Below are 22109 nucleotides of genomic sequence, written 5' to 3'. Positions count from 1 at the left end.
GTCATTTACTGTTAGTTTTTGTAGGACATGGACAGCATTTTCCTTCTTTTTTTGTTGTACTTTCCCATTTGTTAAACCAACTTTAGCCTAAGGTCGGATGCAACGGAAGCACCAGAATTGTACAATCTATCCTTGAAAAAGAAATAAAGTAATCACACAATGAATGTCACTATCAACATTTTCTGTATAAGGGTTCGGTTTAGTTTATTTTTAAAGTCTGCTTCATCTTTCAAGATCAAAATACTTGTGCTTCTTAAAAATAATTTAGCAATAGCTATCCATGAGAGATAATTCCCATCGAAACTAACGCTCACTATACTTGGTCATTGCAATTCCCCAAATGCAAGGCCATAAAACATACGATATCATAATTGGTAATACATAAATAAATATAATAATATATAGTTACAAAGTATGGTACATCAGAATCGGTAAATCAATAGATTAAAAGCTAACCTACGATGAAAAGCATCTATGTATTTCACTAATGACGTTGATATGAGTTCTGGGAAAACAAAGATGCAACAAAGGAACCGAAGATGAAGACATTAGCTTAGGCTTGACCCTGTCAATGGCAAACTTGATTGCAGATGAAGTTGGAACATCATACCAATGAAGGAACCAAGAAAGTAGTATCGAACGTTTATCTTGGGATTCCCCATTAGGCCATGTCCCCAATTTTAAATATTTATGAAAATCATCCCTCAACTCCTGGGAACCATTTAGGAGCTCTTCCACCTGCTTCCTAAGAGAACCTACAAATGTTGATTGTATGATTCCTCCCTTTGGAGCAGATAATTTCTGAGTCATCAACGCCTCAATATAAGTCAGCGCAAGCTGCAAGCAGATATAATTGAACATGTTAAGTCACACGTATGCTTATGAGGGACACCTGGGTGTTGTGTTGTGTCAAATGCACACAGCCTTGAGAACCCATGAAGAACAGGTTATGAACAGGCGAACAAATTTACTGTTGCACCAAAGCTCATGTTCATGCAGATTGTTGAGATATCATCTCAAAATACACTTGATTGGAAGAAACAAACACGAATACATGTACTAAGCATCATCTACCTCATCTTCAGTGAACATTATAAGTGATGTTTATTGCAACATATATGATGGAATCCATTGGTATTTTGTCCAGGCAACATATATGTTGCTTGGCTCTTTAACCATCTTTAAATAATACCTTAAACGTAAGAACCAAATCTAAGAGGCCAGAAGGGGATAAACACCCCAACTGAATAATCAGAAACATTGTTAATTGAAAAAGGAGGTATAACTAGAAAACTAGAAAACGGTAGATATATATCTAACCTTAAAAGAAGATATAGATAGTGAGTCCCCAAAAACAACAGCACCTGTAGTAACTTGGCCAACCATTGATTCAACAGTTGTGTACAATGATAAATATACCTGAGAAAGGAAAAAAAAGAACAGGGTACTATCAGTATTCAGTAAACATAACGCCACATTTTAAAAAAATGAGAAAAAAAAAATTTGAATGCTAAAGCAAGCAAACATAAACTAATATGTTCATTATATATATATATATATATATATATATCAACTGTGAGAGGAGCATATCTTGATTTCTTGACAGTACTTGAATAATGCATCGGTAGTCATCTGTTATACTTACCTGTAAAAGAGCTGGTCTATCCTTGCTCACACACTCAAATAATACTTGCAAACAAAATTCCTTGAAATCAGCATCGGATCTGCAAGCAAGTTTCATTCAGTTATTCAGATATTGGTATATATTTATAGAAAGGAAAATGATGCTGAGTGCTATAAGTCTGCATGGTTTTATGATCTTTTACTTATGCAATACGATCTTCAATATCAATGTCAGTAATAATGAAACATAAATGGCCAGATAGCACCAAAAAATGGAAAAAGAAACAGAATTGTGGACTATGCGTCACTGCAAAAAGTTTGTATGGATAGCAATCAATTCAACAATACGGCTTATGCAATCAGTTGGCTAATGTTACTAGAGCAGACAAATACGAGCAAAATTCAAAACAAGATAAAATGAATAAGCAATCACTAATAATATTATATGTACGGTTGGCAACATATGGCTGGGGGGATCCAATCAATATCTAGCATTGTTGCATGGATCTTTTACGTATATGAAATTTGTGCTTGGATTTGTTCTCTTGGCACCACTCTAATATAAATTATGCATTTGTAATCATTAAAGGGTATGTTACAATGTAAAAGTATTCATGTGTCTCTTAGCAAGCAAATTAGACTTTTGCAGAGTTCATGAGAAAGTAGTAAGCTTAAGCTAACATGACCAAGTGTCCAGAATTGGATTATTCTCCCCGCCACCTTTCTTTCCTTTTTCCTTCGTAAGAAAATGTAAACTTCTGCATAAAATAGAATGAGTGTGTCCAATATCCACACTTCAAGCCTAAAGTGGCTGCTACACGAAGGAGCATGTTAAAATATAAAAATTCATGCACTTTATCCCGTAATTTGAACTTTTTGGAGAGAGACTGTTCATGAAAAGGCATTATTTCAGACAGTAATTATTCATCACAAGATTTAAGTAACTCTTCATGCTTAAAAATAAATAAAGTGAATTAAATACTAAAGATAAAATCAAAACAGAGCATGGATGTGAAAGACACAGGATGAAAAAAAGAAAATAATATCTCAATATGATCTTACCTGCTATACCAAGAGGGGTCACAACAGAGTTGTGCAAAAGCAATCAAACTGGGATCAGATGAGAAGGTACTGACCAACTGATCAACTGTGGCAGCACTAGATCCACTATGGATGTCTGAGATTGTATCAGATGCTTTTGAACTTGTCAAGCCAAACACCTAGACCAACAAAAGTTAAACTGGCTGTAAAGAATTTATGAAATATTGTCTAACAGAATCAAATATAATGCAAATTCAACCTTGTGCATTGCACGTGACAAAAGCGACTGGCACCCAATGGGATCATCAACATATGAACAGGCTCCAACTTTTCTTTTGATATACAGAACACCAGAATTAAATGGATTATTCTTGTCACCAAAATTCCACCAAGGTTTATCTGTTATTTAATGCATAATATGGGGTTAGTTTTTCAAAAGAATACAATACAAATGTCAAATTGTTATGAGATCATCTAGATAGAATAATAGTTTATTGTTCACCTTCAGGGGCAAAGTCTATTACTTGAGGCCAGTAGCGAGGCCCACAAACACGTATTCTTTTCAACTGCAGCCATCAAAACCAAAAAACTTAGAACCGTGATTCTTTTTCTCCAATTAAATACTAGGAAATAGATTCACTCCCAATCAATCAAACAGAAGTTAATTCAAACAGAATAAATGGCTACAGAAAGTGAAACCCAAGTAAGACAGAAGACAATTCAGACTTACAATAGCTCTTTCTGGAAGAAGGCAAGGAGTGACCTCACAAAAGCTTGATTCAGCATAATGTTCAGTTTCTCTGATTGTGACCTCAAGAGGAGCATAAACAGGCAGACCTGTGTCAACATCAACAGTTTGAACCCATCGTGCCTCTGTAGCAAGCACATAGAGATGCCGAAATGCCTGTAAAAGAGTTTTTTAGAAGAGCATAATTTCAAAGAATGAAATACATAGACACTCTTGAGTTAACAACAATTCCAGATATCTGATATACCTGAAGGTGGCATCTGTTATCATTCGGACCAGTGGGCATGCGTGGATATAGAGTAATGAGCAAGGCTGCTATGGCACTGTTGTTTGTCGAAAATGTTCGCATTCCACCACCAAGAAACAAGAAACCAGTAGCTAAGCTTACCTAGAATAGCAGATTTATAAGACCCAAAGTTAGAAGTGATATCGAAGAAAGGCAAATAACACTTTAATAAATAAATTTAAAGCATATACAAGATTTTGCTAGAATATAGAGAATGTGATTAAAGTATATTTTTCCAAAAGTATGAAGTATCTGAACTTCAAAGTGATTTGTCAACAATACTATCTCCTTTATGTATATGAATAAACAGGTACACACATTTCAGATGAAACACAAAAGCTAGCCCACATCATAGCAATCTTATAGAGATACATAAATTACAGTTAGATGATGAGTAATCATATGTAAATGGAGAAGAAAGGAACGAGGATATGAGAGAAAAAATTGGAGTGGCGCCTATTGTTAAAAAGATGGTGAAATCTCGTTTTAGATAGTTTGGCATATTGGGAAATGACCAACAGAGCATCTAGTTAGAAGAGTTGACTAGATGGAAGATAGACTAGTGGTTAGGGATACAGGGAGACCTAAGAAGAATATGAATGAGCAGTCAATAGAGATTTAAGCAAAAGTAAGCTTAGTGCAATCATGATATATGATATTGCGCTATGGCGTGTTTGATCCAAGATGCTGATCCCACCTAATGGAATTAGGCTTTGTTGTTGTAATATAAACAAATTCCTTCACGAGAGAGAGAGAGAGAGAGAGAGAGAGAGAGAGAGAGAGAGAGAAGGGGAAGGGAGGTGTTTGCAACACTTACTGCCATCTGAATACCATAATTAGATTGCCCATCTGCACAGTTTCTGCTCCTTAGAAATCTCAACAATCGAAATGTCTGCAAGTGTCCAGACCCAGCCATAACCTGCAATGAAGAAGTTCAACTGTAGAATTTCACCCATACTTTCAATATAATAACTAGTTAAAAGTGGAAGCAAGAGCAAAGCATGTACCACAGATAAAGAAAGCACAATCAGATGAAGGCATGTTTCCAATGTGACCCGATCTATGTAGCGAGACAGCCCCTTTGGGAAAACCTTTCCACTGCTTGTAGGGGAAACAGGCTTGATCTGTAAAATAAAGATAAACTATTTGGAAACCATCCACTTAACATGCATGGATGAGTTAATCAGTGTAATAATTAATAGGGTTTAGCTAACATGTGTCCTAAGGGCACATGATAAGCTTACTATTAGTAAAAAGATTTAAAAAGTTTTGCAAACTTAACATGTGCCCTAAGGACACATGTTAGCTAAACCCTAATTAATAACTAAATGGACCAACCTCATTCAGAAAGTATAGAGCAAATTCATAAAGTAATTCCTGTGCATTTCCATTTCTTGTTCCAGCAAACACCAGCCCTGACATGATTAAGAAGAACAAGTGTCAAAATAAAGATCAAACAACACAACCACTGAGTTGTTCCTAGCATGGAAATTAAAAACATAAAAGAAACCTCAGCTAATTAAATTAAATATCATCAACAATGATGGTAGCCCATGATGATTTATATAGTACAAGTCACATAATTACCTTTGATATAAAGAAATTTGGCAATAAAAATTCTAAGAGAAAGATCAGTGGTACATAGAAACACCATGTTACTTAAATTCGTGATAATATCAACAGAAAGACCAAGAAGCATTTTACCAAGAGATATACAGGCTCCAGCCACTACATTAACATAAGCCTGTACGAAAGCCTCAGCATCCATATCATCAACATCATCACCTTCACCATCACCTCCGAGACCCTCTACACCACATTTGACAACCTGAGGAATTTGAGATAACACCCAGTCTTTTGACGGATGTACCCTACAAAATATGCAGCAAATGTGAAGCAAAAGGATGACAAACAGATCTCAGTAAATTGCTAAAAATAATATAATATTACAAACCTGCTCCACATTATCAAATTTCGAGCAATGACACGAAGCATTATGAAGTCGGGCCTCACATATTGCAAATCAAAATATGTACTGGGAATTGGCAACCTAGACACAATTGCCTCGGATTCTGTCTGTCAAAAGAATACAGGCCAAAGTTACAAAGACTCCAAAATAAGTTTATATCACATGCACAATATGTGCTTTTGTGCATCAATGTAACGACATTGGTAAAAGGAAGCTATAAAATATGTAGGCATTGGAAGTGTTAATACTGAACCTGCTCTTCACAATATAGAAAGGTAAAAAGTACTTAAAATTGCATAAATAACTAAACAACTTCTTGACATATCTATTACTTAATTTAGACCAAGTTTACTGGATGTACCTTCAGAAACATTAAAGCAAGGGCAACGGTGGCTCCTGGTGCAGTTACATCAATATTGATAGTTGTCCCATCCATCATCTACATGAAATAGGAGAAGTTGAAGTGTTTAGATCAGTTCCTTCTATCATGATCACAATATTTGCCATACACAATTCATTATAGAAAAAAAAAAATACAATTGACTTCACTGAACCTGTGCAGAGCCACGATTTTCATCCATTGAGTTTGTCGAAAAATGAGATCTCTCCTGTTTTGAAAGTACTTATGAGTTATGCAAAGTACATTCTAAAGTTTCTAATGAAAGAAGATTGTAAGAGTTCTTGAAGACATTACTAACAGTCCTCTTTAACTGCAGCCAGAAACAAAAAGTTCTAAAGTTCTCAACAAGGGAAAGTTATTGAGAGAGAGAGAGAGAGAATTTGTGGATTGCATAACGTACATTTTGAACTTTGCCACCAATGTAAAGAAACAGACGATTCACGAAAGTGTTGATGAAACCGAGTGTATCTTCTCCATGTCCTTCAGGCAACATATATTTTAGATAAAGAAAAAGTAAAGCAGGATCAGAAAACTGTTATCTGTGTAAGCACATACCCAGTGCAACAAGGCCCAGTGCAAATCCAGCAGAAACGGCATGACCCTCTCGCTCAAGAACATTATCACCCCCACTTCTGCGCCCAATTTCACCCTGAAAAAAAGTTACATGCCAAATTAATGAAATTAAATATTAACACATGACAAACCAAAGATACTGCAACCCTATAAACCTTAATTCAACTAGAAAAGACAGAAGTACTATTGTTATGGACTAGATACTCCAGGCCAAAAAGACCCAAACAGAAATTGGTCTAATGGCTAAACCATAAGTAACCCAGAAGAGCAAACTTAAAGGGATTCTATCTCTCCAAAAGCAGATTACAAGCCACCTCCCAAAACCAAAAGTAAAGGGATAAAATCTCCTTAATGGTTGAACTCCCATCACTATAATGAAGAAGTATGGAACTAAATCTCCTTGATGATGGAACTCCGATCTTTATAAATGAAGGAGCATGGAACAAAGGCCCTTGCTGACTTAAGCATCAAAGTCGTAGTAGTTACTTCCAATAATTGCGAATCAACAAGAAATGCCGATCCAGGCTTATATTCCCAGATTCTACTCTATTGAACATGTAGTTCCCCAAATGTATTGGAACCCTGGTCCTTACTTCTTAAACAACTTTTCTGCAGAATGAAAATAAACAATGCTATATGCATAATTGCATATCATGGAAGCAATTAAATGACAACTCCGTTAAACCAATTCGTATGCATAAATGATAATAAATATAGAAAAATTCTTAAGTTATTGCAATTAGTAGAAGGGGAAAGAGGCAGCAAGAAAGTAAATCATGCTGACGGGCCAAATGATCATGACAAACACAGAAAGCAGCAGATTAGTCAGTACACGCTAAGATACAAGGTATGTCTGGAGAAACAAAGGAGATACCAATGGTATTTCTGTAAGATATGTAGAATAAAAAACAATATATCTTGAAATTAGAACTAATTTTGATATTGGCCATGACTACACCATTATTTCTTTATCGGTGATTAAGGTTTCACTACTACTATTGTAAATAGAAGTTAGTCTTTTTCCATTGTAACACACCATAACATAATCATATCAATGTATTTCACATCATCTCATAGCATTTGTTCTCTTCCCTATCTAAATTCCACATTCTCAATAGTTTCCTATACATGCATGGATTGAATATAACAGGCAAACAAAACTTAAAAATTTTCAAGAATGAAATAAATAACAGAAAAATGATAAATAAATTTACCAATAAAGCCTGCATTGTTTGTGGATGAGCAGAACCTTCATATAAAATCCCAAGAGACATTAAAGCTGCTGACTGAGAGGGAAAAAGTGCACTTGCAAATTAACCAATGGGTGGAATTGTGCAAACATTAATGGTACACACAAACATTGAATGTTCTCGAGGAAATATACAGAACATGAGAAAAAGTACCTGCAGCAGGGTTGGAAGCTCTAACTCTGGATAAGAAGAAGGATGACGTCCAGGAATGTGAATGTAAAGACTCTGCCAGAAGAAGATTGATCAGTCCTCATCTAAAACAAGTTTGACCAATTTAAGATACCAGAAGCAAAATAAAATGCAGGGATTGTGAGTATGATGAATTTTGCCATAGACGCTGAATAAAAAGGGGCCGATTTCATGGAAATCACAAACAAGCATAGTACATCTTGTTGCTTTGTCTGCATATAAATATGAAAAAACAAGCAACTATGTAGATGAGGGTGTGCTTTCTAGCAAAATTCATTGGAAAGGGTATTCTTTCTAATGCATTCAAGTTAGGACCTGCTATCTGCAGGCTGGGATCTTCAATATTATCATTGGAAAGGGGAAAAGATTGTGTTTTGATACCTTTGATATTGCTGGTTGCATGGTACCTCTGTAAGAAGCTGCTAGACCAAGCATTAATCCTACAGTAGTACTTTCATGCTCCTGCAATAATGTAGCGACAATAATTCCACTGTCATACAAAATTAAACTTGAAAGAAAAAAAATACAAAGAAAAGATGAAAACATGTCCTCAAGGCCATTAATATTAAGTGCTTGAAATTAGTTGAAATTGGCACTGACTTGAGAAAAGAATCAAAGAACTGTAAATGCAAAGTCAGTTTATTGTCCTTTGGAAACTTCAATTACCTAGTTGCAGTTAACCCCCTAAGCCTTGTATATGGTTTAATTACCCTCATCAATTTTTTTTTGAAAAAAAAAATATATATGGAGTAGGTAACAACGGAAAGCAAAATAGTTATCCAGTGTCAAAAAAATATACAATGAACTTAAAAAAGCAGCAGTGAATACTATGGGATATACATAGCTCAGTGCATTAGTTCATTCAGATATCATTCCAATTCAAATTTATAATTAATTATTTTTCTAATACAATCAATAAATAAACCATGAGAATATAATAGAGTGCTAAAATTAAGATAACAAAATTAAAGGAACCTCCAATGGATTCAACCTGATTAAAATACTGGTAAATGTCAGTAATACTTAATACACGTAGATGCCCATGCAATCCAAGAGCAAGAAGAAGTCCAGCATGAACAGAGTTTGGTTCCTCAGGCTTGTTATATATTATCCACGTTCTTGACATTCTTCCCTGCAAAGGGGTATGTGCATTATGGAGAAAAGACATCCAAGATATAACATTATGCAAGCTACATGAAGAAAATACTTCTTACGCATGAAAAGTAATATTACAAGATCCAATATTTAATTAAAAAACTAAATAATACTAAGTCATTCCAAAGGGCCAAATAAAAGAACAGACATGAGCATCTCTTGCTAACAAACTTGAAAGAAACTCAATTTTAGAAACCAAAGAGGATAAGGATCCTCTCATGATTATAATGAACATGAGAAAGTTCCATATTGAACAGGAGAGGATCTGAAGTTGCGCCAAAAAATCAGAGTGAGAAAACTGCGTTCATAAGTTCTGGATGCATCAATATGCACCTGAAACAACATAACCATAATCCATGTCAAACCTGAAGGGGCGCTAGTCTAAGTCCAGCAGCAACAGCATTATGAAATTCAGGCCAAGACTTGAGTTCTTGTATGTTCCTGATGTTGGGGTCGAGATTAACCTTCGAGTGGACAACAGTATATAAGCCATGACAAATACAAAGAAAGTGAAAAGTTAATACTAACTTCATAAGCGCACAATAGAAACTTACAGTCGCATTCTGTTGAGCAGGCAACCGACCAGCCAGTACAAGCTTGGGAACTGTAAATGCCTATTATAAAAGTCCCATAAGAAAGTGTAAACTACAATGAAATCCAAAGTAGTTAAATGTAAGAGCACCTCAGTTAATAGTGTGTATATAGTAGCAAGAGTAAATGCCCCACGTCCAAGAGGAAGTGAAGTGGTCCTTTGAGCAAGATGCCACAATTGAGCCTTCACAAAAGTTAAAAGGAAAAGGAAAACGTCAAAGGCAAATATTCCAAAAGGACAAAACATATCCAGTCAGCAAGAAAAATATAAAGAACATTTGAGTAAAGGTCAAATTTGAACGTGAAATTGCAACTGTGATTCAATTCCATCCCTAAATTCTCAAACTGTCAATTTAGTCTCTGGAATTATATTCATAGGCCAGTTCAGTTCTTGGACAGTCAATTATTATTATTTTACGAAATGACATGTCAACACACCATAAGAAAATGATATAATTGGAAAGAACTAACTACAAATTTCAAGAAATTAAAACTTGACCAACAATTGATTACTGACTAGAGCAAGAGCTGGGGGAACCCACAATATGTGAATTAAAAAATTCCAAAATTTCTAATTCACATTCTGCGCATAAGCCGTAGCAAGACGGAATATATAGAATGTAAGTTCAGTCTGAGAAGGGAAAACTCCAATATAGAGGTGAAGATTGGAGAAAACATCCTAGAAAAAGTTAAAAGTTTTAAGTATCTTGGGTGCATCATACAGGATAATGGAGAGATTGAACAGAATGTAAATCATAGGATCCAAGCAGGTTGGTCAAAATGGCGGAGTGCATCTGGTTTTATATGCGACAAAAAAGTGCCTTTAAAACTTAAAGGTAAATTCTATCGCACCGCTATAAGACCGGCTATGCTGTATGGTACGGAGTGTTGGGCGGCTAAAGGGGAGCACGAACATAAGCTGAGTGTGGCAGAGATGAAGATGTTGAAATGGATGAGTGGTCATACGCGATTGGATAAAATAAGGAATGAAGATATAAGGGAGAGAGTTGGAGTAGCACTCATTGTGGAAAAGATGGTTGAATCGCGTCTCAGGTGGTTTGGACATGTGAGAAGAAGACCGATAGAACATCCAGTCAGGAGGGTGGATGAGATGGAAGATGGACAAAGGGCGAAAGGCAGAGGAAGACCTAAAAAGACTATCCATGAGGTGGTCAAACGAGATCTACATGTAAACGGTCTCTCTGTAGACATGATACATGACAGAGCACAATGGCGTCGTTTGATTCATGTAGCCGACCCCACTTAGTGGGACAAGGCTTTGTTGTTATTGTTGTTTGTTGTTGTTTGTTGTTGTTCTAATTCACAATAATCAGGTGTAATTTTTTGTAGTCAAAACGGGTTGAGGAAATACAAGGTCAGATATATCTGCGGTTTAGGATTCATAATTTTAATCCATTGGTCCCTAAGATTAAGTCATTGTGGATGTGTGTAAATTTAGGGACCAAATTATGAGTTTTCTATTTAATAAATCTGTTACAGCTACAACTTTTCAGGGACAAAGCTGTAATTTTACTTTGTATGAAAATACAATTGATAATAGAACACTGGCATTATCTGATGCATGTAGGTGACACTACCTAGAGTGATATCACTTAATGGTTGTGTATGCCACATGTCATGGTAAGACAGTTTAGGTAATTCAAATTGGTATATGAAAGAATGTTGAAGGCAGAAGGGACTTGCTTAGAATATTACTATCAACACCATGTCAGTTAGATCAGTAATAAAGTGATTTTTTACTAAATAATTACTTGCCAAATCAAATACTGTTTAAAACTAGGGCATACCTGCTGGAGGTCCTGATCAGACGCACTATGACTGACAGATGTTTGAATTGCCACAGGCCTTGAAGAACATAAAAGGCGTCTAACCTAGTAAAAGTAGCAAGAGCCAAATTCAAGAAAACAGGAACAAACGTTATGGGTAGCTTTTGCAACAGTGAAACACTTATCAAGTGACAGTGGGTCGTTATTATACTGCAAGAATAGACCATGCAGTAGATAGCAGAGGACAATCACTACCATACAACCATTCCCAGAATAATCCAAAAATCAAGAAAAGTCAGCAAATTTCAAACTTCTACAACTGCAAACAATCAATATATATACATTGACAAAAGAAGAATATCACTATTACGGAGAGAAGAAAAATACAAGATAAAAGGAGGGTAAAGAGTCCTCCTTAGAAGAGCAAGAAATAATTGAAAAATAAGAATCTACCTATGGAAAATCTTCTAAACTAGATGTTGTTATGCATAACATACACAAGAAGGCTTAACATTAACCATCATGCAAAAATTCTCAGGATCATGTATAGTGTTGGCAATAAAGCTGGCTACTGATCCTTGCCTAGAATGGTAAACTGAAGCCCAAAATAATCACTTTCTTAATAGACAAGCCACAAGAAGGATCAGAAGAATGTATCACTGCAAGATATAAATAATCTAATCAATCTTATTCCAAACTTCCTACTTTTAGTGAAACAACACAAAAACAGACCTCATTCAATCTCAGATCACGACCATAGCGCAATTGTGTGCTCGAGTTAAAAATATGCTCCATACCATCAGTCATAGACCCATCAACTGAATCTGTATCCTCAAACTTTGTTCCTTCCAATCCAATTGCATCAGATATAGTAGAGGATATTGTGACTGGATGTAGATTTAGCATGTAAGGTGTTGACATAGAGATTACATTCACATTAGTTGGTGTTTCAATTTCTCTATACTTGCATTCACGTGATAAAGTTGACATTGCCAAATCTTGTCGACCAAGAAGAACATAAGCAGCTGCTGGCCAGTCATTGGGGGGAGAATCTCGACACTTATCTAATGCCTAGAAAACATAACAGTAATTAGGTGCTAAGGGCTCAATCAAGTTATTAAAACGGATACCTTGGAAGCCTGAATAATCGAAGACGAAAAATACCATAGTAGCAATGGGACTATAGAGAATAAAAGAAAAAAGGAAGAAAAGAAATAGTGCTACAAGATAATTGAAACAATCAAAGAAATGTAAGAAAAACAGCAGGCAAAATCTGATACATTTTGTCTTATCGAGATTATGCAAGCAGAAATAAGAAAACATACAGTTTTAAATATCAGGAAAAAAAATACCACCTGCAGCATGAGGTACTCCATGAACAAATTTGTCAGATTATAAATTGACATAAAACATCCTCAAGAAATTCAAACTTACATGACGAAGTGGAAGTGATATGCCAGATGGAAGTGAGTCCAGCTGTTGAAGTCCAAACCTTTCACCAACCATTGCTAAAACAGTAAGCTCCTCCTTTGAACCATGTGATCCCATGGAAATGTTACAGTGAACCCCAGAAGAAAGATTCTTCCCTTGCAATTCTGCACCAGATAATATACTATAAAAGGAAACTATTTGTCGGGCCAAGCTAACCACAGAACTTGCATCTCTACGGACTAAAGGCGGAAGATCACAAATATTGGTATAATTGCATCCATGTTGCAAGCAGTTCTCAAGCCATCTGAACAAACTTGGACAAATTTTATGGGAACTTGTGGGTCTAGACAGCATAAACTTTTTACAGAGGCCAGGGAAATCTCGAATATAGTGGTCTAAGTAATTGTCTTCACCAAGAAATTCAGCAATGTTGCATAAAAGAATTGCTAGAAGCTCCAAGTCCCTATAAGCAACAACTACCATATAGGATCACAGAAAAAATATAGTTTCAACCAAAAAAGAAAAATTAAAATAGAAAAACTAATTACTAAGGAAAACACTGGAAATCATACAACATACAGAACAAGAAGGAAATGCATAAATCAGATGGTAGAAAAAATAAGTTAAGAACAGTTTTTCTTTTTAAAATAAATATCATTAAGACAGGGAAAGAATGCTACAAGAAGATGGCAGGATAACAAATCCTCCAAATAAAATAACAAAAGATTAGTAAACCATAGTTTTCCAATCTCTCAACATGACCAAGAGGGAAAGTGATCTAAAAATATCAAGAGCTTTACACCAAGTAGAGGCCAAATGTGTAATTCTATCCCATAAAACTAGTTTATCTGAAAATCAAACAGAAAGAATATGAAATTCACAATTTAGCTGACAATACTCGGCTCACAAGAAAAAGTTTTATTCTCTAGGCCACAGCATAAGAAAAACAAGTGCAATTCCCCTCCTGTACACCATAAATCTACAAATTATGGTAATATAGAGATGCAGAAAATGAGTAACAACAGATGAAGTCCTGAGAGAAACCTTCAGAGCCAAGTATACAGACGAACAGAGGCTACTGATGGATGTGGATGATCTTCCAGCAGTTTTCAACTTTTAATAGAAACAGCAGGCCAAGAAGAAAAATGGCAGCACAAGCACATTGAGCCTAACAAAAACTATTGGTCGAAAAGAAGAATACAGCCAACATAAGGATGGATTCTACTAAAGGTGTCAAATAGAGCAATAAAAGAAGTATTAAATGAAAAACGTTTTAGCCTTTCTTAGCAAAGACTCTATGGAATGTCAGCCTCTCTTGGTGCTCTGCTTATGATCTTTACCACAGAAGAGTTCCCATTCTGATGGACAGAAATACTACAACATTGTTGCATCTATTAGCCTCTTCGGCTCCTTCTTTTTTTTTTTTCAAAGTGTAATAGAACGCCAAAATATCCTGCAATTTGTAGATTACTTTACAAGTCTTTTTTTTTATATTCCAAATTTTTAAATGGCTGATTTACTAGCAATAGGATTCTGGTAACAAATGTAGTAAATCCCAAAACACACAAACCAAGGTCTTCTACTAACTGTTTAGCCATGTTTTGAATGAATCGTAAATACGTATGTCTTCTTACTCCTCAACCACTGAACTTTCTTCATTAAATAGGTCAGTCTTAATCTCATATGATAATGGGGAAAAAATGACTTGGTATATCGATTATATTCAAATAACATTAATATGAAGACTGCACAAGACAAATGTAACCAACTGCTAATTCAAAACATCATGCCCTTTGAATTTCTAACAATCATGCAATAAAATGTCACTATAAATAAATGGTAGCTACTCATCTTAAACTAGGGCTATATCATAATCAAACCAACCTGACACTAATAACAATAAATTAATAACTAGTAGGTAGTCAAGAACTAAAGATTATGATCACCAAACCCAATCAGTTAGCTGGTTGCTAAACCAAGTGAGCATTAGCAGGCAAAACGCCTACCAGAATGGAAATAAGAGATATTCAGAACAGACTTAGCTATGTCCACCAGAGACAAATGCAAATAGGTACTTAAATTGCTTGAAAATAAGATATCAAAGGCAATACCTCTTCCGAAGATTGTCAAATTTCAGGTTCTCATACAATGCATGAAGGGAGTCCAGGCTTTCTACTAGCAGATCCGAATAAAATAGCTTTTCAGAACTCTCTCTACCGTCCACAAGTGATTTAGAGAAATTTGATTTTTTCTGATAAAGTGATGCCGCACCCGATGTTCCAAACATGGAGTTTAATTTACAGAAGTTATTATGAAATTGGCTATTGAGAAGGAAGTCCCAAGCAGAGTGTGCCACTGAACCAGAACACTTTTGGGATGTATCGTTAGATTTTCTGCACAGTTGCATAATCACATGACAAAAAGAGTCCCATTCTGAATCAACACTAGATTCCGCCTCCGATAAATGAGCAGGATCACCATCTCTCCAGAAAACACCAAGAAAATGTCTGTAGAAACTAGAACTAAGCCCCTCAGCAAGTGCAGTGATGCAGTCATTAGCTAATAATGATGAAGGACTTTGTCGTAATGCACATCTAAACATCTGCAAATATAAGGCATGAATATCGAGATCAGGATTTCCTGTTAATAAGTAGAACTTTGAATCCAGTACCAAAAAATCTGCCAGCAACTTCTAAGTGAAAAGGGAAAAGAAAGGAGCCTTAGTTACAAATCTTCATACCTGCCTATTATTTACTATTACATTGACACGCCCCTCAACAGCATCAGCCAGACCACTAATCTTTAAGTCATTAGGAAAAGATGTTTCTGGAAACTTCAAATCATACAAGTGCTGACCTTTATTTAAACAAGAAGGTAGTACATATCGACACAGGCATTGCCTCCCAGACTACAATACAAGCAAACATACCAAAACATATATTAACATCTTGATGCCACTTGAATCACAGAAAATATTATATAAGAAAATGAAGAAAGTCAAATAAGGAACAAAACATCAATCTGATAAAAAAAAATTAAAAAAATTTAAACTCCCAAGTTTTAAGCTACATTTATAAAAAACATGTCAACAAAAATCTTGGGAACATATCAGTTGAACATCACAAGGCCAGAACAAGTCAAAGGCATCATTCAGTGAAAAATGACTGCTTAGTAGAAACTTAATGACCTCTACCAAACCACTAAGTCTATCAATACAATATTACTAAGGAAAAAGACTTCCTGAAGTTCAAATATTTAAAGGTAAATTTAAAAAATGATGTCACCTCCATTATCTGAAAAAATAAGTGATAATTGAAACAACATTTTTAGCATTGAAGCATTAATCAAGAAAGAGAAAAAAAAAACACGAACATTAACCCACAAGGAACAAAGGAACATATTGTATCATAAATACAATTTGATGTCAAAGAGAGACAAGTAGATATAAAACAATAGACATACAGGAGGAAATGTCGGGACAAAGAAAAGAAATTAAGAATGTGTCAGTCAATAGGTTCCCACCCATGCGTAACGCTTACATAGAGAAGCAGAACATTATCCGGTGCCAAAACAATGATATCTGAATAAGGAAGTAGTCCAACTTTGACCCTGAAAAGCACATATATATTTGAAGAAAACTACATATATTTATAAAAGCAAATATGTTATGTGGAAATAGACTTTCACCTGGGGCGAGTTACAGTCACAGGTGAGGCTGCAACCGCATCTATGATCCAGCTCATGTCAGGTTTAACATCAAACACAATCTCATTATTTATCTCAACACTCTGAAGCCCAACAGACAACAACTTTCTTTGTTCTTGGTGAAAGAAGCAGACAAGAGGAGTTGCATCATCATTAGTGGCCATGAAGACCTAGCAATCATTTGAACGAAAATTCATAAACAAAAAAAAAAAGAAAAAAGAAAAAGAATACAGAAACAATAAATACTAAGAGCATTCAACTCTTTATTTATGGACTAAGGGTACTGGTCCAAACTGAATAAAAAATTTCAATTGCATAATTTGATTCTATTGCAACAAAAACATTTAGGCAACTTGGACAGATTCTTTTACAAAACATCATTAAAAGGAATTAATTTAAAGTTATGTGCAGAGTAACTGTAAATATAAAACCAAAACCAAATAATAAGATAATCTTAGCATACAATAGAAAATGGTTGGAACTTACAGTGAGAAATAAAAGGGAAATAATACAGTAATAGTGTATAGACTTCTAAAAGACATTCACAAAGCACTAGTGCAACAAGGTGGTCCACTAAAAACTGAAGAATAAATCAAATAAAATATTAAAAAAATTTGACAATCATTTCAAATTCACTGCATGTGTTAAACTAATAATTAAAGTTAAGAAATAAATTAATTATTAGTTCCTCATTTTGATTATTTATTCCTCAGCTGATAGTATTACAAATAAAACAGCTTTTAGAACATGTTATACCATAGATGGCATCAACAACATTCCAACTGATTGCTTGAAAAAAGGAAACAAGTATACGCTTAACTTATGAATGACATCTCCCTTCAGAAATTCAAAATGAATACATAAATAATTAAATTGCATAATCAAGTACACATTCAACCATAGCCAGATAACAGAAGCTGTTACTACCTTACAAGCAGCCATTTGAGCTCCCTTTCCATGCCATATTCTACGAAAGGACACGTGTTTGGGTAATACTCCCATAGGGTTTACATTTGATGAACAAGCAGTTGCCTCATCAAAGTTAGAATTGATAATTTCTGCAACCCATAATGAGTGCTGCATCTTTCCTGAATCAATATACCACCATAAAAAAGTTACCATAACAATAACACATTGACAATGAAACCAGAAACTACTTGCAAGAACTTTAATGAAAGAAACCTTTATTATAGGATGCCATAAGCGGCACTCGATCACTTGTCCAAATTGTCTTTTCATCATATTCCTTCATTACGTTTGATTTCCCTCGATCTTCAATAAAAATTGGCTACAATCACAGTAATTGAAGGGAAAAGGCTTAGAAGGAATAAAACAATAACTAGTATTGCCAGGACAAGAATATAATGCATTAGATATGTAACATCATCACAAGATTTGAAAACTTAGATATAACAACAAAGAAAAAACCCTCAGCAACATTTCATAGGGTGCCATAACTTACTTCTTGTTCATCTAATGGATCCATCAGGATCAGATGTGAACATACTGCATTTCCTTCCCCCTTTTGCATATGATTAGGTGCAGTAAACATATCACGAGCACCAATCAAAGGGCTTGTAGATGAAAAAGGTTCACGTGATGGTATATTTCCCTCAACTTCCTGCTGGAGTAATAAACCAAATGGAAGAGGCCATATAGATGAAACAGCACGAGGAAGTGGTGGTGATACTACTTCACCTATGAAACAAAAGGAATTATTAGCCACCACAGCAAACGTGAAAATACTAACAGGCTGGCATGTAGACAAAGCACAAATTTGAAATCAAATACCCCCAAAAAAAGCATCTAGGCATATCAATTCCTTGATAAAGCAACACAACAAATGAAATTGAAGAATCCATGCAGATGTCAAGGTTATAGAAAGAAAGCCGCTGCAGCATTTAACCCATAAAACAATTGGGCCAGTTTCCTCGTGCTACAAACACAAAACATATACACATAAACCTGCAGTTTATTGGCTAGTTTGATTGTAGGTCATTGGTTCTATACTAATAATGACTAGAAGAAACCTGATTCCAATAACTAAAATAAAGCTTTTAAACCATCAAGCCATAAAACTACTTTCATTGCCATCCCATATGATTTCATTCTGAATTTTCGATAGTATGATGGTTGAGATTCACTTAGTGTACTCACCAGAGTTATTATAGATTGTCAAACAATCAATTTGTAATATACATAGAAGAGCCTCAGCTGTATGACCCATGCGACACCAGCACACCTAAAATTTCAAAATAAATAGTTGAAAACAAATTATTTAGTAAGTAGAACAAAAAATTAGCTTTACTACAGCGGAGGAAATAAATCAGTATTCTGAAAGTTTAGAGATCTACTATTGCACTTCCTGGTTGCATGGACAACATTGCAGCCATCAGCTGATTGGATAAATATCAACCTCCTTGAAAACCCAAAGGTCAAAGCCAAGTCAAGGGAAAGGAGACATTCTTGGATAGAAGAGGGTTTTCATTATTAAGAACAAGGATTTAAAAGAACGAAAATATAGCCTCTTTAAACAGAATAAATAGAATAAGGTCATCACTGTTTCAATGATCATATGAATGCCTACCATATAAATTCCCTAAAAGAAATTATAAGCTGGACACCAAAATCCAAATAAAGACCATGAAAACTGTTTATCCAGTGACGGATCTAATGCCAAATTTTTCCTTCAAAATCAAAACACTCCACCGAAACGAAAAGCTTGAGCAACAGCATAAACTATATGCTGCTGCAAGGTTTTCACTTCCTAAGCTCGGCCAAAATCTCTGAAACAAATAAAATGAAATACCCAATATTTATCAACCATGCCAGATAGCCTACTCCATAAGTATCTAATGCTACAAAATTGCAAAAACAACTCTGGAATCTGGCTGTTTCCAAATAGGAGCAACAATATATCTGGAAAAGCTTATCTCTGCAAACTCGTCAAAGGAAACTGTGCAGCATGATAACTATTAGGACACCAGTCCAATAGGTGACTTAAATTGGTCTCACATCATGGTTCATTTTAGTTATGAATATGACATGATACAAGATACCCTGAAGTAACTAAGATTAGTGAGTTGATCTGTATCCTATAAGATATCTCAATGCATTTGCAGAATTAGTAGTCGAGTGTTACTTAAGCTCAGAATTAGGAAGTGTAGAGTGGAAATTGAACTGCATCTGTTCTTACTTCAAATAGAGTACTTGTGATTCAATCACAACTATGAGCAGAGCTAGTACACTTCTAAAAGAGTACTTCTAATTTGATCACAAGTAACAGCAAAGCAAGTACCTAAACCTCAAACTTAAATCTATCAAACAAAATATATGGCAACAACTAAAATTATAACAACCTACATAAAAATAATGTTCCTTAACTTTAAAAGCATTAAATAAAATAAAATACTACACAGTGAAGCAATCCAAATAATTGATTACAGGAAAGCAATCCTTAACTTCATAACCAAAGTTCAGTCTACTTAAAACCACTACTACAACATAAATAAAGCTTAAGCCAAAAACTCACACCTTAACAACCGGTGACCGCAAGGTAAATCTCTTAAACACTCTTGCACCAGTCGACCAAATAATCCTGCGTCACAAATCACCATGTGCGTTTAGATTACAGCACAAAGCTCGTGAATCCAAACGAAGTGAACAATCATGCAGCATTTGAAACTAAAATTTTTTAAAGCTCAACACGATCTCGTTGCTGTCGATTTTCTTCATATCCGCAGCTACAGAATCAAGTAAGGACATAAATAAGGGTTTTACTTACCGGTTGCCTCGGATGAAGAGCTCGTTATCGCCGCAACTGGTCAAGGCGGAAGAGACCTCGTCGCAACTATCTTCGACGTCTGTGTCACGCGTGATTTCAGGATCAAACAGGAAGTATTCGTACTTGTCGGTGACAGCGTCGTCGGCGACTTTTCCATCAAGTGCTTCGGCGATTAGACCGAACGGCTTGAACTCCCCGAGCACCGTTAATTGACGGACGCCAATGCTCGACGACATTTTCTCCATTTCCTTTTTTATTGGGGGGTTTGGTTTAAGCTCTGGTTTGAGTTAAAGTAGCTGAGAGTTGAGTTTTGTTGCTGCGTGAAGTGAGCAGAACCGTAGTTCCTAGTTCGCAGTAGCGAGGTTTTGCGTCCTCCCGCTCTTTAGTCCTTTTTTATTTTCAGTTTCAACATTCCAAAACAAAACCCTCCCTTTTTTTTGGTTTTTTATTTTAATAAATAAATTAATTATACTAAAATAAATAATTTAAAAAATAGTTATCAAATTTATTTCAATAATTATTATAATTAATTTATTTATTAAAATAAAAAAATAGATATTTTTTATATAAAAATTAAAATAGTGATATATTTTTACTTCATAATTTTTGATATTTTTTAAGAATATAAAAGATATACAAATAAGATAGTCTAATTTTTATATCTCTCATAAATTAGATGGTCCAATTTTTATTTGTCTAACTAAATAATTTCATATTTGAGAATAACACCACATGAGTTTATATTTTAAAAAATATCATTGTTATTCCAATATCAAAAACAAAAAAGTGTTTTTTTCACCCTATAGATATGTGTAGTCAATGCCAAACCAAATTTATCCATCTTAATAAATTTCAGCTAGCGAAAATTTTATTGATGAAAATTATTTTTTTAATTTTATTATTTTTAATTTTTATTTGTCATTATTTAAGTATAATATACATATATATAATTTAGGTTTGCCTATTAAAAATCTTTCACTTTAATAAATAAAAAATAAATTCATTGAAAATTTCAACTCTATTTTTTAATAAAAAAAAAAAACACATCTTTGCTAAATTTGTATAATTTTTCTCTCACAATAAAAATATTATATAATCCAAACAAATTTATATATTTGTGAATTATTTTTAAATTAATATTTAAAAAAATATACGGGTTAAACAAATGACATTATAAACTTAGAAAGAATATATATAAATATTTGTATATAATATATTTGTTCAAAAGTATTTTATAAACTTTCAAATTGATGAGTTATCTAAACAAAATTATAAAAAGGATAAATTTTTTTTTGTTTCTGACTATTTTTTTGTGTGACATATTGCACTTTAATTATCACTAAACTTCAACCAAGTCCTTGCTTATCGATATAATTGGACCGATCAATTCCTGTAACGTCATCGTCGCTTGGCACTCATAAACTCCCTTCCTCAAACAATTGAAAGGGCGAATACTAATGGAAGTAAGGGTGGCAATATATACCCTACCTGCGGGTACCCAACCGGGCCCAACCCGTTCAGGTAGGGTAGGCTACCTGATCCGCTGCGGGTAGGGTAGAGATCGATCCGAGTATGCT

At 34.7% G+C, this 22109-nt stretch overlaps 1 protein-coding gene across 2 annotated transcripts; it reads right to left on the bottom strand.

Moving 5' to 3' along the window:
* Window positions 1-47: 47 nt before the first annotated feature.
* On the bottom strand, window positions 48-20918 carry LOC130941910 (anaphase-promoting complex subunit 1). Of its 2 annotated transcripts, XM_057870549.1 has the most exons (38): window positions 20533-20706; window positions 20283-20346; window positions 19103-19167; window positions 18906-18990; window positions 18211-18446; window positions 17931-18036; window positions 17676-17836; window positions 16731-16918; window positions 16583-16652; window positions 15784-15951; window positions 15155-15645; window positions 13047-13506; window positions 12345-12683; window positions 11634-11717; window positions 9917-10009; window positions 9789-9848; window positions 9600-9698; window positions 9071-9211; window positions 8461-8541; window positions 8044-8115; window positions 7855-7926; window positions 6623-6716; window positions 6468-6547; window positions 6222-6275; window positions 6029-6106; window positions 5653-5774; window positions 5403-5569; window positions 5037-5113; window positions 4706-4822; window positions 4516-4617; window positions 3660-3800; window positions 3395-3568; window positions 3167-3230; window positions 2924-3063; window positions 2686-2843; window positions 1646-1724; window positions 1321-1419; window positions 48-837 (listed from the first exon to the last, which is right to left on the bottom strand). In XM_057870549.1, exons 3-38 carry the CDS (start codon window positions 19139-19141, stop codon window positions 457-459), a joined length of 5172 nt encoding a protein of 1723 aa, XP_057726532.1. In that variant the 5' UTR covers window positions 19142-19167; window positions 20283-20346; window positions 20533-20706; the 3' UTR covers window positions 48-456. The 2 variants fall into 2 exon arrangements, with proteins under 2 accessions (XP_057726532.1, XP_057726531.1); XM_057870548.1 differs by lacking the exon at window positions 19103-19167 and having other exon boundaries at window positions 20533-20918.
* Window positions 20919-22109: the final 1191 nt, after the last annotated feature.

Source organism: Arachis stenosperma, chromosome 7, assembly GCF_014773155.1.
Source record: "Arachis stenosperma cultivar V10309 chromosome 7, arast.V10309.gnm1.PFL2, whole genome shotgun sequence".
Classification (NCBI taxonomy): Eukaryota; Viridiplantae; Streptophyta; class Magnoliopsida; order Fabales; family Fabaceae; genus Arachis; species Arachis stenosperma.
Note: the sequence above shows the minus strand (reverse complement) of the source record. Positions and strands in the feature narration are given on the sequence as shown.

Bases quoted from the DNA above. Each gene is read 5' to 3' on its own strand.
- LOC130941910 (XM_057870548.1), bottom strand. From the start codon at position 20,777: ATGGAGAAAATGTCGTCGAGCATTGGCGTCCGTCAATTAACGGTGCTC. The intron at 18,991-20,282 runs GTGTGAGTTTTT...TTGAAATTTTAG, and splicing joins TGCGGTCACCGGTTGTTAAG to GTGTGCTGGTGTCGCATGGG. The intron at 9,849-9,916 runs GTGCTCTTACAT...CTTTTATAATAG, and splicing joins TATACACACTATTAACTGAG to GCATTTACAGTTCCCAAGCT.